Source organism: Eschscholzia californica, unplaced genomic scaffold, assembly GCF_041429995.1.
Source record: "Eschscholzia californica isolate CP2 unplaced genomic scaffold, dmEscCali1.0.p SCAF_6, whole genome shotgun sequence".
Taxonomy (NCBI): Eukaryota; Viridiplantae; Streptophyta; class Magnoliopsida; order Ranunculales; family Papaveraceae; genus Eschscholzia; species Eschscholzia californica.
Window position 1 is genome coordinate 21973759 of NW_028238483.1, and position 15813 is coordinate 21989571.

The 15813-nt window shown below is 37.9% G+C and overlaps 2 protein-coding genes across 2 annotated transcripts; both read left to right on the forward strand.

The window, feature by feature from the left end:
* The first annotated feature begins 402 nt into the window (after positions 1–402).
* Positions 403–1005, forward strand: LOC147532468 (uncharacterized). Its single transcript, XM_086649959.1, has one exon. The coding sequence runs from the start codon at positions 403–405 to the stop codon at positions 1003–1005; it is 603 nt and encodes a 200-aa protein (XP_086506085.1).
* An 11114-nt stretch (positions 1006–12119) lies between these two features.
* Positions 12120–12632, forward strand: LOC147532469 (uncharacterized). The gene has a single exon (XM_086647980.1). It carries the CDS (start codon positions 12254–12256, stop codon positions 12452–12454), a length of 201 nt encoding a protein of 66 aa, XP_086504106.1. The 5' UTR covers positions 12120–12253; the 3' UTR covers positions 12455–12632.
* Positions 12633–15813: the final 3181 nt, after the last annotated feature.

Consider the following 15813-nt stretch of genomic DNA (forward strand, 5'->3'; position numbering starts at 1 on the left):
GAATTATTTGATGAGCATACCTGTGATTTAATCCTATCTATCCCTCTGAATGGTCAACACACTCAAGATTCACTTAAATGGACTCTTACACAAAATGGCACTTTTTCGGTTCCATCTCTTTACAAACACCTTACTTGTTATCAAACAGTTGAACTTAATGATAAAAATTATTGGAATGATTTATGGAAACTTGAGGTAACCCCTAGAATCAAAATTTTTATGTGGAAGCTAAGTCTTAATATGGTCCCGTTTTATGATATTTTGAGTCCTTTTATGAATTTGCCATCTATATTATGCCCTTTGTGCAATGAAACGAACGAAACATGGCGACATTTCGTATTAGGATGCCCTTTTACTAGAGGGATCATATATGAGATAAGCAATGGCCTTCTTACAGATAAAATGGAAGGAAGCTCTTTCAAAGACTGGATTACTCAACTAGGAGGGATAAAAAGCGATGTTCCACCAACTGATATATCTCTCAAGTCGAAATTAATGATTGCCATATGGTATTGTTGGAAGGAAAGATGCTCAAAAGTCTTTCAAAATATTAATCCCTCAATTGAAAGAGTTCTATATCAAGCCAAATGGATGATAGCACAAATGATAAAAAGGAAACCTATAGAGAGTTCAACTTTGAATTCACACCCTTCGGAATATCATTTATTCGATATAAGTATAAAGTTTGATGCATCTTTTAAACGGACTACTGAAGATGCTGGAATTGCCTTTGTTGTATTTGATAATACAGGTAAAAGCATTGCCGGAGAATCAAAGGCCATCCGATGTCGATCAATAGATGAAGGAGAGTCGATGGCACTTTTGTGGGCAGTTCGATGGGCCATCGATAAAGGAAAACGAAGTGTGCTTTTTTGTGGAGACTCCAAGAATGTTATTAGCATGTTGAACCAAAACGATCGAAGAACATATCACTTACACTGGACAGCTGTTCATGTTTTGGATAAAATTAGGAGTCTTACTACTTCTCTTCAGGGCCGTGCCTGACAATTTAGGGGCCCGGTGCCAAACTTGAAACGAGACCCCTTTATATGAAAAACACGAGAGTTGAAAATTTTCTATTACTTCAAATTTTTGTTTTGAAATGATTTAACTTTGAAAAAAAAAATATTGAACCATTGACGAATCCAAACTTAATGTATGATGTTAATGTATGATTGACGTAACACTATTCATGTAAAACTTGTCTATTTTGACGAGTCTTTTTTTCTCATAAACTATTATTTTGGAGTTTAAGACGTGAAAACTAAACTATGAGAATAAGGACATAACACTATTCATGAAAACTTCTTTTTGAAATAATCAAATGTTATTGTCTGGTAAGATACAAGAAAGATTGAATTATCATCCTCTCAATGTACGATTGTCCATTATATTTTGACCTACGACAACTTGAAAGAGATGTGAGGTCGATGAACAAGAGAAAGAAATTTTTTGGAAGGAGATACACGCCAGAGAGTGATGAAGCGTGATTTGTTTGCAACCATTAATACTTATTTGATGTGCAAGAACTTACGAACTAAAAAGATATTAAAATCAAATTAAAATTGAATATGGCATAATCAACTAACAACCACACAAGCATTGTGATCTCAAAAAAAAAACAGAAAGCACCAAGTGTTGTGCCCTTAGAGAAAAAGAGCATAAGTATAGTGTTATTTAAAAGAAATGCAAATTGTAACTAATTGTTCTCGAACTCAAGACCTCCGCGTATACAAGCAAGCATCATACCAACCGAGCTGGTACAATTAGATGTTAACTTCCTGAATTTTCTGTCTCTAATAAACCTCCTATACCCTTAAAAGAGCACAAGTGGGCCCCGTGTGGTGGGAGGCCCTGTGCGGGCGCACGGCCCGCACCCCCCACCACACGGCCCTGCTTCTCTTGTTAATGTAAAGTTTATGTATGTTAATCGATCCGTTAATATAAAAGCGGACAAACTTGCTAAATGGTCGAGAACGCATAAACGTCTAGATCATGGTTGTTTAAGCAAGACTCTGTAAGGATTTACACCCTTCTACTAGTGTTTATAGCGGAAATAAGACATCTAATGTCTACACTAGTATTCCCAGGATCACATGCAAAACTAGTAATTAATCTAATGGAGATAGTGGATTACCTTAATCGCTTTTCCCTCGAACTAGTTGAATTGATTGAAGAAGACCAAGAGCTTCAAGTGTAGCTCCTCTACTTGGGACACGAGCAATCAATTTGATCTCCCACCTTGTTGTATAGCTAGCACACCAATGGTGGTTGGATAATAAGAAGACCTTCTTCTTGCTTGACTAGATAGATAGTTAATGGGAATTAGCTCACTTTCTCCTCTCTACTTGATGTGGTAGAGTAAGAAAGCTTAGAGAGAAATTCCACACCTTATTCTCTGCCCTAAGAGTGTTTATATAGAACCCTAATAAGAATCCACCTCCTTTTAGGTTTCCCAAAACACCCTTTAGAATAAGATTTAGGGAAATAGTCGAAAATAGCAACTATTGGTATTTTCTCAATTCCCTAAGGAGATGACGTCCAAACCCAGCCAAAATTGGCAGATTTAATGTTCATAACATAAGGAAACGTCCCTCCAAAAATCAGCCCAATCCGAGGCCTAAAAGTGCCCGAATCGGTCTAGGCCCAAAAACCCTGTTTTTGGCCTTTTTGTACTATCTTTGCCTAATTCCTTTTTAGGCCTATGAGATATGTTTATGGGACACTCCCATGATTATATCTCACTCCCACTAGTCATATCCTAGATCAATTTGTCACTCTTATGTGTAACCCGTTGTAGGATCCGATCGAAGTTAGCCGCGAATTACTTCGTAATTCGACGATCGTAGTTGGTCTCTAGCTACAACTCTACGATCCCTAAATCAATCGGACTTGATGATCTTCCACATCAATTATCCTATCCGATAAATTGTTCGCATTGTCACCTTGGTCGAAGGACATCTCCTTCAACTCCTTCAGACTCCCACTTGGACTTAGAACAAGTGCAATGCCTCGATTCCCGTGTCAATTTAGTATCCCATCTGATACGTCACGTCATTCAGACTTTCTTGATATCCGAGTACAACTGTAAAAGACAAACGATTAACTTTTAATCCGTTTGAGCGCGGCCACGCATTTTCAGTTGCTACTCATCAAGTGGCCTTGAGACACTTTGTACCTAATGTGATTAGGGTGACACAATCCATTCTTGCACTCCCACTTAACTTCATGTCTATCCTGTCCTTCCCAGTATCCGCCTTTATAACCTCCTTTTACGGCGCGGCGTTTAACGGAACCAAAGTCGGGCATTCCTTACATAAGATGAGTGGAGCACTCATGTTTTGAGGAATCTCTCCAATTGTCTTTATGAGAAGTATTGACGTTCATCACGAGTGATGTACTTCTCATTTGAGGGTCATCCAGTGTATAAACCTTTTACACACCCACGTAGTCGAATAGAATATACTATTCCTATAGCCCATGAAACTGCGCTATCCCATCGACTCCCGTGCTAGTCTTCGTGAGTCATTGTTGTCCATGCAATGACCTGGACCAGGGATTCGATAATAAATATTCCAAGTTCACTTAATAGGGTTTCATTCATCAGATCACGTATCTGACAAACCTATTCGGAATGTTTTATCATTAATGGACTGTCGTATAAATACTAAACCAAATTTAGACGACTTGTGAAATAACTCTATTATTTCTGATAACGAGAGTTGTAAATCTGAGCCTCTTCCGTAAAACTCCTTTTACCCACTCAGTTTTACTCGTCGAGGTTTAAAATTATACCTCATGCCTTAGACTGTGTATGAATCTCATACTATGTCTTAGGTGACAGTTTAGTTTGACTACCGTGGTAGTCGGTTTTAAACTTTGCTTATTATCAATTAATTTGAAGATTGCTAACTTCAACCTTGATAATATCTAGTAACTTTTACTAGAGTTAAGGCTTTTAATTCTTTATGTAGTATTTGCAACAGTTCCCAGCTTAAAACACTTTTAGCCTACTTTCCTTCCATGTCTGGAAGTTTGCTTCGATGACATGTTCAACTTTTGTACTACTTCATCCTTTAGCCTTCTAGGATGTACTAAGTAGTGTTTCGGTTTTCCAATCCGAATTCGGATGTTTAGATGCTAATCATGTCCAACATGATTGACTTTATGTTTTCGAACATAAATGTCTCTCTCATGCGTGCTAGCTCATCGGTGTCTTTTCAGACTCCGAGTTTTGCAACGCCCTCTGTCATGACTTTTTGGGTCGAAATCTTTTAGACTTTCCGAGTCTTAGATTTTCTGTTTCGGATCTCAAGCATCTCAGCGTACTGAGTCTCTCTAATCCTATCATCCTTTTGATCTATGCCTATAGATCTTCAGATGCCTGTGTGGTCCTTTTATTGAGTCAGTGTGTTTACTGTTACACAACATCTTATGTCGTACTCAATCTTTTGTATGTACTCAGCATACGGACCCCGAAGGTTTGTTTCTCCCACTTACCTTCTTGAAACTCGTGATTCAAGATTTTCTTCATTCCTCAGGAATCAAACTTCTTTGATTGCCTTTTTGAAGATTCTAACTCTTGCGTGCTTTTAATCCGTCGATAGATTTCTGAAGCATGCCTTTGGACATAACTTGATTGGAAGAATCTTATTCTTCTTGTCTAGTTTCGAGAAACATGAATGTTTCCATCCTTCTCAGTTTTCTACTTTGGAAAACCAATTTAGGTCTTCTGTTGACTAAAATTATCAAGCTTCATGTCTTGACGAGATATGGATTCCACGATGATTTTGGCTTCTAGTCAAAATCTAGAGTCAGTTTCCGTTTCTGCGAAGGTCTTTTATCTTTTCAGAAATAACCTTTATTTTCTGAGTCTTTAAGATTTTATTTTGACCTTTCAGGGCTTTTGAACAACAATTTGGAATTTTCTCAACTACTTTGAGATATTCCTTTAGAGACACTTTCACTCGCTTTGAGAGTTCTCCTGCGAATGACATTCGCTTTTGTGCGGTGGGTTTACAAGATCATATCTTTAACCTTTCCTTTTCCGAGGAGCCGCAGTTTGTTGCTCTTGGTCGAATTTAATCGTCTTGTACAAATTTCATGATTGTTCTTCATGACTCTTCATGATTTTTCTCATGATCGAATTAAATCGACTTGTACTTTCCTCCCACTTATTCTTGTAATAATTAGTGCTAATTATTAGAAGAATACTATCATGAGCAACAAACACTTTGTTCTCTTGATTGGTTATGGAAGAAGCCCAAATTTCTTTCAAAAGAAATTGCGTCAGATATTAGCTAGTTTTGTAACGCTTTTACAGATTTAGCTTTAGACGGAATTTTGGTAGTTTTGTGAGAAGCTGTGTCTAGACTAATGGATTTGGAGGATAGAGTTTGATTCGTGTTCTTCATCTTAATCCATTTGGACACTCCAAATATGGATAGGTTAGAAGTACGTTTGAAGATCAATCTCTGTTTCCGACTCAAGGCTTTCTTTCTTGTCAGTTTGATTCATGTTTTGGTTATAGTGGACTTGTTGTCCTCATCCCTTTCCGATTGGGATGAACCTATCTCATAGGTTTTTGACCAAGTTTTAGAATCTTTTGGTATAGTTTGTTAAATTTAGCACTTATTAACATCTCAATCTAGAAATAAAGTTCTTTATTGATTCTCCATAATACTTAGTACAGAGATGATGTTAAAAAACTAGAAAAACGATTAATCTAGAATAGTGCCTAAAGCAGGCTTCGATCCCTTTCAGCATCCTTAGCAGTCGAGGCTTCTGCTCCCTCTTGGATCTTGTCTTCCTTAGCCAAATACTCAGTTCCCAGTTGCACCTGTCCATTCACAATGATAGGGCAATTTTAGGTATCACATACCAAAGTTTGGGAATTTTACAGTATTTGATAAGTTAACTGTTTATACCTGAATTGGAAGCCACTGTTCCATTCTTTTTGTCCTCCAAGAACTTAGGGCAGTTTCTTTTCCAGTGGCCCTTGCCATCACAGTAGAAACATATGGTGTCAGGAGGAGGACCTTTGTCTTTAGGTTTGGCAACTCGTTGCCTTTACCTTTTGACGCGGTTTTCTTCTTCTGTTTTCCACCTTTATTGAACCCTTTGTCCTTTTGTACCATAAGAACGTCCTTCTTAGTCTCCACTATAGCGACGTCCTTTTCGGCTGTTAGAAGCATAGAATGAAGTTCCTCCAACGTTTTATCCCATCCATTCATGTTGTAGTTCATCTTAAACTGATTAAAACCACTATGGAGGGAGTGAAGGATAGTGTCGGTAGCCGTCTGTTGGCTATAAGGGAAACCTAGTTTAGCCAGCTTGCCCATGAGCCTGATCATTTGACGAACATGAGGCCCAACTGGTTTTCCCTTTTCAAGGCGCATGTCCATAATTGCTTTGGAGGTTTCAAACCTCTCCAATCTCGACTGTTTCTGGAACATTTCCCGAAGTTGTCGCATCATGGAGTAAGCATCCATGTCTATGAACTGCTCTTGCAGAGTCGGTTCCATGGTTGCTAGCATTAAGCAAGTTACAGGCTCTGCCTTTTTCCGCACACTCCTTTCTTCATCTATCTCTTCTTTAGTCGAATTATCATCCAATACAGGAATTGGAGTTTCTAGTACATGTTGCTTTCCTTCCATCCTGAGAACTATTCTCAGGTTCCTCTCCCAGTCAAGGAAGTTGTGCTCATTTAGCTTCTCCTTGTCGAGAAGTGAGCGGAAGTTGAAAATATCTTTTGTCATCTTTGAACTACATAAAAGAAATGGCAAAGTTTTAAAACTCGTTATCGTTTTTGAAAAAACTTAGTTTTCCCACATTATTCAATAAAAATCGTCCCCGATTGAATAAGTGATTCCAAGACCCCAGTTCTTCGGAGTAAAGCGGACGAAGGCCCTACCCTTTGACTCCGTCGTTCCGGGTGAGTGAACTACTTCACTGATCATACCTTATGACTCTTGGTTGATAGATTTCATTAATGAATGACTAATCTATCCTTTTGCCTCGAGTATCCATGACTCTCTTGCTGATCTCGTTGAGTAGAACCATTAAGACGTGTAGGCCTCTTCTATAGACCTACCCGCATTGTCCCAAGGTAGAGGAGGTACTCTGCGAAGGCCGACCCACCTTCCTCGAACAAGGGCGCAACGAGTGTCTTAATCTGGATAGGCGATTACTCAAGATTACTTTTGGGGACTTTTACGCTAGTCTGGCGTTTGTTATAGTGAACTATTTAGCCTAACTAACATCCACGACATAAAGCGTAAATAAGTAAGTAAATGCGCGCGAGAAAGTAAATCAAGCAGACATGGATCCTAGTATGGCCCCTAACCTAGAAGATCTAATCTCCTTTGGTTTTCTTCTTGTTTCGCCTTTTGGTTCGTCTAGATCTCCATCTTTGAACCTCCATTGATTTCTCCCACTCGCCTTTGGATTTCATCCTTGAGTTTTCTTCAATGGACTTATTGACCCTAAACTCTAATTACAAGACTCTAACGATTCGCAGATCGTATAAACTTGAAATTAAAATTAATTACAAAGCATGCACCCATCCGTGCTTAAAACAAGAATAAAGAAATAAATCTATGGCCATACTAGTTTCCCGCATTCACATCACATGCAATCATATAATATATCAAGGCTAAGAATTATATATGCATGATTATCTTGGGAGATACTTTTGTTGACATCACATGTCACATGACCTACCTTAAGTCTAAATTCGAAGAATTCGACTAATGATGCGTTCTCGTTTTATCTCTTATGATTTCTAAAATCAACTTTAAGAAAAACTCCGTTTTGGGCTTGAGAAAGCCCGGGTCAATTTCGGAAAAAATATTGGTTCGATTCTTAATGATTTCATAAATCAATTTAAAGAGAAATCCGTTTTGGGCTTTTGGATGGCCCGGATTGATTTTGGAATTATTTGGTTGGAATCGGAAGAAATTTTGGCAAAAACTCCCACTCGAATGATGGTCCCTTTTTGTGGTCCGAAAAGCCTCGAAAAAGCCCGGGACAAGTCCTAGACAAGTCCCGGTCCAAGCCCACAAAGGGCTCGGACAAGGTCCGGACATAGCACGGCCCATAGGGCCGGCATGTCCTGGCCGAGGCCTATCAAGGCCTGGTCTCGTCCTGGCTGGAGCCAGGACGCTAGTCCATGTACCAGACGCGTCCTAGACGTGTCTGGTGCTGGACCGGACCAGCACTAGGTGTCTCGGACTAGTCCGAGACACCCAGAACCTCCCAGACGCGTCTCCAAGACGCGTCTGGTCGAGTGCTCTGGACGCGTCTTAGACGCGTCCAGGAAGCTCCCTCCGCAGCTGCTGGTCGCGTCCTAGACGCGTCTCAGCAGCTGCTCTGGACGCGTCCAGAGGACGCATCCAGGAGCTTCCTGCCCGGACACTAGGGTTTTTCAAAACCCTAGTTTCCAAAAATTTTTTTTTTTTTTTTATTATGCAACTCTAAGTTGCTATTTTCCAATTTTAAAATTTTCCTCAAAATTTTGAAATTCCTTTTAGAACACTTCTAAAATTTTTCAAAACTTTTAGAAACTTTTAAATTTTTCCAAATTTGTTTTGGGAGTTTCCTAAACTCAAAACTACTCCTTTTAGAACACTTCTAAAATTCCAAATTTTTGTTTTTCAAAAGTTTCCAAAACTTAAAAAACAACTCTTAATCAAACCAATTTTGGATCAAAATCTAGGTTTTTTGAAACTTTTCAAAGAACAATTTTGAAATCAATTTGAAAAATCTTTGAATCCAATTCAAAATTAATCAAATTTTATGTTTTAAAACATTTTAAGCATAACTATCAACTTAATCAAGCATAGATTAGTTTGAAATTCAATCAAATTGAGTCTTTTAAAACACTTTTAATCATCAATTTGATTCTCAATGTGAAATTCATTGAATCCCATTCAATAATATCAAATTGTGAGTTTAAATAATTTTAAAACACTTTTAAAATACTTTTATAAACTTAATTTATCAAACTATCAATCATATCTAATATGAACTAGTTCGATTTTTAGCAAAAACTAGTTAATTGCAAGAGGCTCTGACGCCACTGTAAGGATTTACACCCTTCTACAAGTGTTTATAGCGGAAATAAGACATCTAATGTCTAAACTAGTATTCCCAGGATCACATGCAAAACTAGTAATTAATCTAATGGAGATAGTGGATTACCTTAATCGCTTTTCCCTCGAACTAGTTGAATTGATTGAAGAAGACCAAGAGCTTCAAGTGTAGCTCCTCTACTTAGGACACGAGCAATCAATTTGATCTCCCACCTTGTTGTATAGCTAGCACACCAATGGTGGTTGGATAATAAGAAGACCTTCTTCTTGCTTGACTAGATAGATAGTTAATGGGAATTAGCTCACTTTCTCCTCTCTACTTGATGTGGTAGAGTAAGAAAGCTTAGAGAGAAATTCCACACCTTATTCTCTGCCCTAAGAGTGTTTATATAGAACCCTAATAAGAATCCACCTCCTTTTAGGTTTCCCAAAACACCCTTTAGAATAAGATTTAGGGAAATAGTCGAAAATAGCAACTATTGGTATTTTCTCAATTCCCTAAGGAGATGACGTCCAAACCCAGCCAAAATTGGCAGATTTAATGTTCATAACATAAGGAAACGTCCCTCCAAAAATCAGCCCAATCCGAGGCCTAAAAGTGCCCGAATCGGTCTAGGCCCAAAAACCCTGTTTTTGGCCTTTTTGTACTATCTTTGCCTAATTCCTTTTTAGGCCTATGAGATATGTTTATGGGACACTCCCATGATTATATCTCACTCCCACTAGTCATATCCTAGATCAATTTGTCACTCTTATGTGTAACCCGTTGTAGGATCCGATCGAAGTTAGCCGCGAATTACTTCGTAATTCGACGATCGTAGTTGGTCTCTAGCTACAACTCTACGATCCCTAAATCAATCGGACTTGATGATCTTCCACATCAATTATCCTATCCGATAAATTGTTCGCATTGTCACCTTGGTCGAAGGACATCTCCTTCAACTCCTTCAGACTCTTCCAGCTGCAACAATCTCATATGTAACTTAAGTAAAGTTTAATGATATTGCAGTTTCTTCAAAAAAATAAAATAAAAATAAAACTATCCAATTAAAAAATGATACTAAATTAATTTTAAGATTTTTGAGTGTTGTATCGAAAATGTCTTCTGTATTTAAGATCTTAATAATTTCATTTAAGCTAACCAATCTCAACTGAGACTGGACAATTTGATTTTGATTTTTATCTCTATTTTTATAGTTTTGGATTGGAGAAGGGATGAGACTTTGTAACCGTCAATTGAACAAAGTTGTAGACTTTCATCCAATCTAAAAGATGGGACGGCCACAATACAACATTGGCATTTATGGTGGGTGGGATCAACCGATTGATATGTTAAAACGGTCTGAATATTCATAGTGTCAAGTCCATGCATCGAAAAAATCGTAGTTCCACGTGTCGACATATAAGACGGAGAGACATGTGTAACATACTCACAACACGTGCAAACGGCTATATGATATAAATTTTGAGTTCAATTACTAACTCGCTCCTAACGTGGGTAAAACCTACCAACCAAATCAATGGTGGAATATAAATCGGTAGATAACTATCTTTCCGGACTAACGTTGACTGTTTCTACCCGTTGTATTCCGTGTTAACCGTAGGATTCTCCATATCAGGATGACGAACTCCAAGTTTCCTAACAAATAATTGAAGAAATTTTTTTACTTCACACCCCTCAACACTATTTGGTAATGGAGTTTACCGCCGAAAAAGTTAGTTATTGAAATAACCTCCTTGAATTTACTACATTTGTCTACCCCACTAAGCTGGTGTTTGGCGCTTGGAAATAGAACGAAACTATTAGGTACACATTTAGAATGGAATAAATTGTGATGTTATGATAAAAGAGAACATCAAGAATCTCATTCGTAAAAGAATAGGATTCCTGTTTGTGGGGAGGAATCCTAAGTATGTGGGCTGGGTGATGTTAGGGGTGGGAATCGGGCGGGTATAAACGTCAATGGATACTTGAAGCATCGGTCTGGGCGGGGCGAGTTTCAAATTTCGATGGCTATTAAGGTATGCAGGTTAATCGGACGGACAATTTTAAAATTTACCTTGCACATTGCCCACCCAAACCCATTAAGAAGCTCTGGTAATTCAGGTGTGGGCCGGTGGATAGTGAGTAAGCCCATGACTTATAAAGGTTAACTTCTTCATTTATAAATTTTCCAAACACTTTTCCCAATTTTAAGGAGGCAATGTGAGACCAAAACTAGAAGTCATTTGTGTCATTTTTTTCGGAATTTAATGAAGAATTCTTATGAGATGGTGATAATATAAACTTATCCCACTCCTTGCCCCCTCAAAGCAAACACTACTTCACTAACCCACTAAGAACTCTCTTGGGCCATCATTGTGAAGGAATTCATTGGGTTTGTGTGGTTGCTCTCAAACGTATCGTATACCATCTCAACTAGGCCTATCAACATAGATTGTTATGTTTCATCCACCCACAAAGTTGATGTAATTTGGTCGAGTATCAGTGAGTGACTCTAAACGGGTTCGCGCATGGGGCGTGTGCAGGTAAAGATTTTAACCTATGCTCGTCAATCATAATTTGACAGGCTGGACGAGTTGTGTCCGAGTTGGACAAGGGCGTCCATGATCCTCGATGGGCTCGGGTGCCCTAGACGATTCGGACCCATGGGCATAATTCCCATCCCTAGATGATGTTGATGTTTTCTTTTGTTTGTAATGGTAACAAAATCAATCTCAATTTTGACCAACTTACAACTTACGATGTCTTGGAATTAGGTTACTAAATTTCTATTTGTGGTTGTTGCATCGCTAGGTAGACTAGAAATGATCTTATATTATTTGAAAAAAAATAATTGTAAACCTAATGGAGTAGCCTCAATTAATAATAATTTAGTGGGTAAATTCGAATACCAATTAGTTGCAAGGGGCGAAGTAAGAAAACCCCATGTGGTGGATCCGTAATTAATAATTAAAAGGAGGGTAGTTATGTAGAAGGGGTGGATAAATAGAAGCCGAAATGAAAGCAAGGTGTGAGAGAAAACAAGTAAAATTGACAAGGGTCTAAAATTTGTTACTCCAACACTAAAGAGAGAGAGAGAGAAAGTACTTCTAGTTTCCTTGTTGATTTCTAGTGAGAGAGTGTGTGTGTGAGTTTTATAGAGAGAGAGAGAGAGAGAATGATGGCAATTCAATTGGAGAGTATAGTGGAAACGATAAAATCGAAAGTGAGATCTTTGAAGAAATCAAGAAAGAAACCATATGTAAAGATGGTTAAAAGTTCAAGCGTTAGAGTCGAGATCCGTAGTAGAAAGGCTAGAAATTTAATCGACAAGACTCTCAAACTTGCAGATCAACCTGGAAAGAAAAGTTTCTCATGATCTTCATCTCGATTATATTTACCACCAGGTCTTCTTCTATATCTTCTCACTTTGTAGATACCGCCGCTGGTTTGTCTTGGGTAATGCGATTTAATGTATCTGAAATCGGCCAGGATTTTGATGGTTTGGTTCATTATGTTTTATTAATGAAGAAGATAATTAGATTTCTGATTCTAAACTTTTCTTTTATCATAAAGTCTTAATCTTAATTGATTTTAGTTTATATTGGAATGGGTTATTAATTAAGTCTCTTTGTAGTTCATATGAAATGAAATTGATAAAACTTCTCTCTCTCTCTCTCTCTGTACCCATTGAAAATTATTATTATTATTATTATTATTATTATCTCAATTTCAATTGGTTTTGATTGAGGTTTGAGATATGTACACGTTAGGTCCACGTGGCAGAGACCCGATGACTAGCGTGGGAGTCATACCTGAGAGCCGGAAGTCCGACCCAGCAACACTAGGGTCCGACTAGAATCAACCCAAAGCCCGCATGTGTACTGCATGCCTGGACCACCTATAGTTGATGGACGGGCTTGGGCTTTCCTCAGAGATACACTTACCCACTCATATAACCCAATTAACAAGCCTGGTACTACTACCCGACTTAGATGCCCGGGTGTCATGCTTATATAAAGGCACCCCATCCTAGGTTTCCAATAGAAAAAAAATTTAAGTTTCCCAAAACTTTTGCTATTTCAACAATTCTAGTCTCCACTCTCCGCCGCCCTGAGGAAAACGCCGACTTGCTCGGAAGAAGTAAATGCAATAGTTTGTTAACTGTTTGTAATAATTTGCAAACCGTTTGCAGTGGGTGCATAATATTTGCAATGGTTTCCATAGTGTTTGCAGCTATGATTTGCAAATTTTTCTGTAATTATTATTAACACACAATTTACAAAATGTCTGTAGTGGTTTGCATAGTATTTGCAATTTTCGCAAAGAGTTTGTTGGCGTTTGCAAAGAGTTTGCAACTATCTGCAATTTTCCAACAAGGGTGCAATAGATTGCAAACCGTTTACAAATGCTATGCAAAATGATTGCAATGATTTCCAAAGTGTTTGAAATGGTTTGTATATGGTTGCACTTGATGTTTTGTTGAAATAAAAGAATTGGCAGTGGTTTCAATTGCTTGCAACTGGTTTGCATCAAGAAATCACTAAAAGAAATGGAAATTCTCTTAACAAAAAGCCCTGAAACAATCAAAATCATCTTCCCTTTATTGATTGTAGTCTAGAATCACCGTTAACTGAAAACAAATTGTCTAAATTAGAATGCATGAGAGCTTCGATGAAGTTTCTCTATCTGGAATGTTTTTACAAAATATTGAACCCAAAAAACCTCAAACAATTCGTCTTTTTTAATTGAATGGGTCTCCCAATAGTTTCTCGAACACCTAATCTATAAAATCACTCAAGTCTTCAGTCAAAAATCTCAGTTTGCATCTATCTTAAGAATTACAACTTAAGTTTAGGATGAAATATGAAGTAATAGCCAGGGTTGTCCAGTAGTTGGATATTGGGCCGTTTAAAAATTTGTCCAATATTAAAAACATAGTTGGTGTCTAAAGACAAAAATGGAATTTCAGAATTTGGGCCTCGAACCAAATTTCATGTTCGATTTAATATATTTACCGTGTCTCAAAACATCGATTGTGATGTTTTGATGGAGGGCGATGACATCTTCTCATCTAACCAACAACAATTGTTTTTTTTACACATAGTGATACTATAACTTAAGATCTCTCTCAATAACTATGAAAACACTAGGTCAAATTTCAGTTTGTCTTTTTTTTCATTCAGTTTCCAGTGTTCGAAAGAGGATATAAACTTTCTCCCTAGATGAGAAATTTGATGAAAAAAATTTTGTAACCAGCTTCTAACTAGTGAGATTTCTTCCGAAAAATATTAAATAATGTGGTTATGTTAAGGAAAGTTTCCCGTTACCAAAAATTAGGAAAAAAAGGACTACCAATAAATTGCAAAACAATCTGTGTAGACGGTAGAAAATCACACAATTAACAGAAGGTCGATTAGTGGGCCACCGACAACTTGGGCTATAGACCTCGAGATGGACGAAGTTCTGGTTGAACCTGTAGACAGACAAAAAACGAGTTAAACCGTGAAGCCTTGGAGACATCGGGATGGTGCCGGCCAAGGGGACTCTAACGGTCAAGTCAACTTTTCTCTCTCTAGATATGTCAAATTTGTGATGAAAAACACATTACGGGTTAGATTGTCCATGGATCTACACTCCCTGCAAAGCTACAAAATGTATAGGCATTCGATGTGTTTCGGCTGCGAAGAACAGGGAAGGTAAAGTTCGAAAATACCTAGCTTGTCAGTTTATTACATGCCCTAGCTTCCAGTGGCTTGATGAAGCGAAGGAGAAAGTAAAAAATTGGATCAAATGTCTCAAAATCTTCACCGGTTTCAAGAAATGGCTCAAGTGCTTCAGATTTGCCTAAACCCTGCTTCAATTGTGGTCAACTTGATCATTGGGCTAAGGAATGCCCATGGAAAGATACACCTTGTTCGAGACCACATTGCACAGGTAAGAGGGTGATCTGAACTTCCTTAACGACTCAAAATTATGAGAGAAAATTCTTTACTTGTAGTACTTGCAACAAATTCGATTGAGTCTCGGAATGGATTGAAAAGGTTGAAGCACCCAAAGGAAAGTGTAAGATGGTATGTAGTGAAGTTCCTTATGATGAGTTCTGTAAGGATTTTATGAAGAAGAATGTTATGTAACCTATAAGCTTTGTAACAAATTTCAGTATGAATGACATTTTATTTTGCCTATCTTTATTCTAACTGTTGTTGGTTGGAGTCAACAGATAAATGTGTCACATATGGGAAAAGGGGGTCACATGGAAAAAGGTTGAAAGATACAATGTTCCAAACAACAATCTTAAACATACAACAATCTTAAACATATCAATTTACCAAGTTCAAACCACATTCATAAACACATCCAGAATACCAAGTTCAAAACACATTCATAAACACATCCAAAATACCAAGTTCAAAACATCATTCATAAACATTCAAAATACCAAGTCCAAACTAAACCTTAACACTAAGTAAAAACACCATGTCCAAAATACCAAGTAAAAACACCATGTCCAAAACAGTAATCCTAACTAAACTAAACATCATTCGTCAACATCAAAAGACGTTTCAAAAGCTATCACAGGCCGCCCGGGTCTCGACTCATAATAAAGTAGGTTGTGCGTCGTCCTCCTCGACCCCTTCGCTCGGTGAAGAGGGGCGGTGTGTCGGACCTCCCAGGAATTACTAACCTTGGCCTAGTGAAAGGCCGCGATTGGGTTCGCTGACTTTGCTGTCCGAC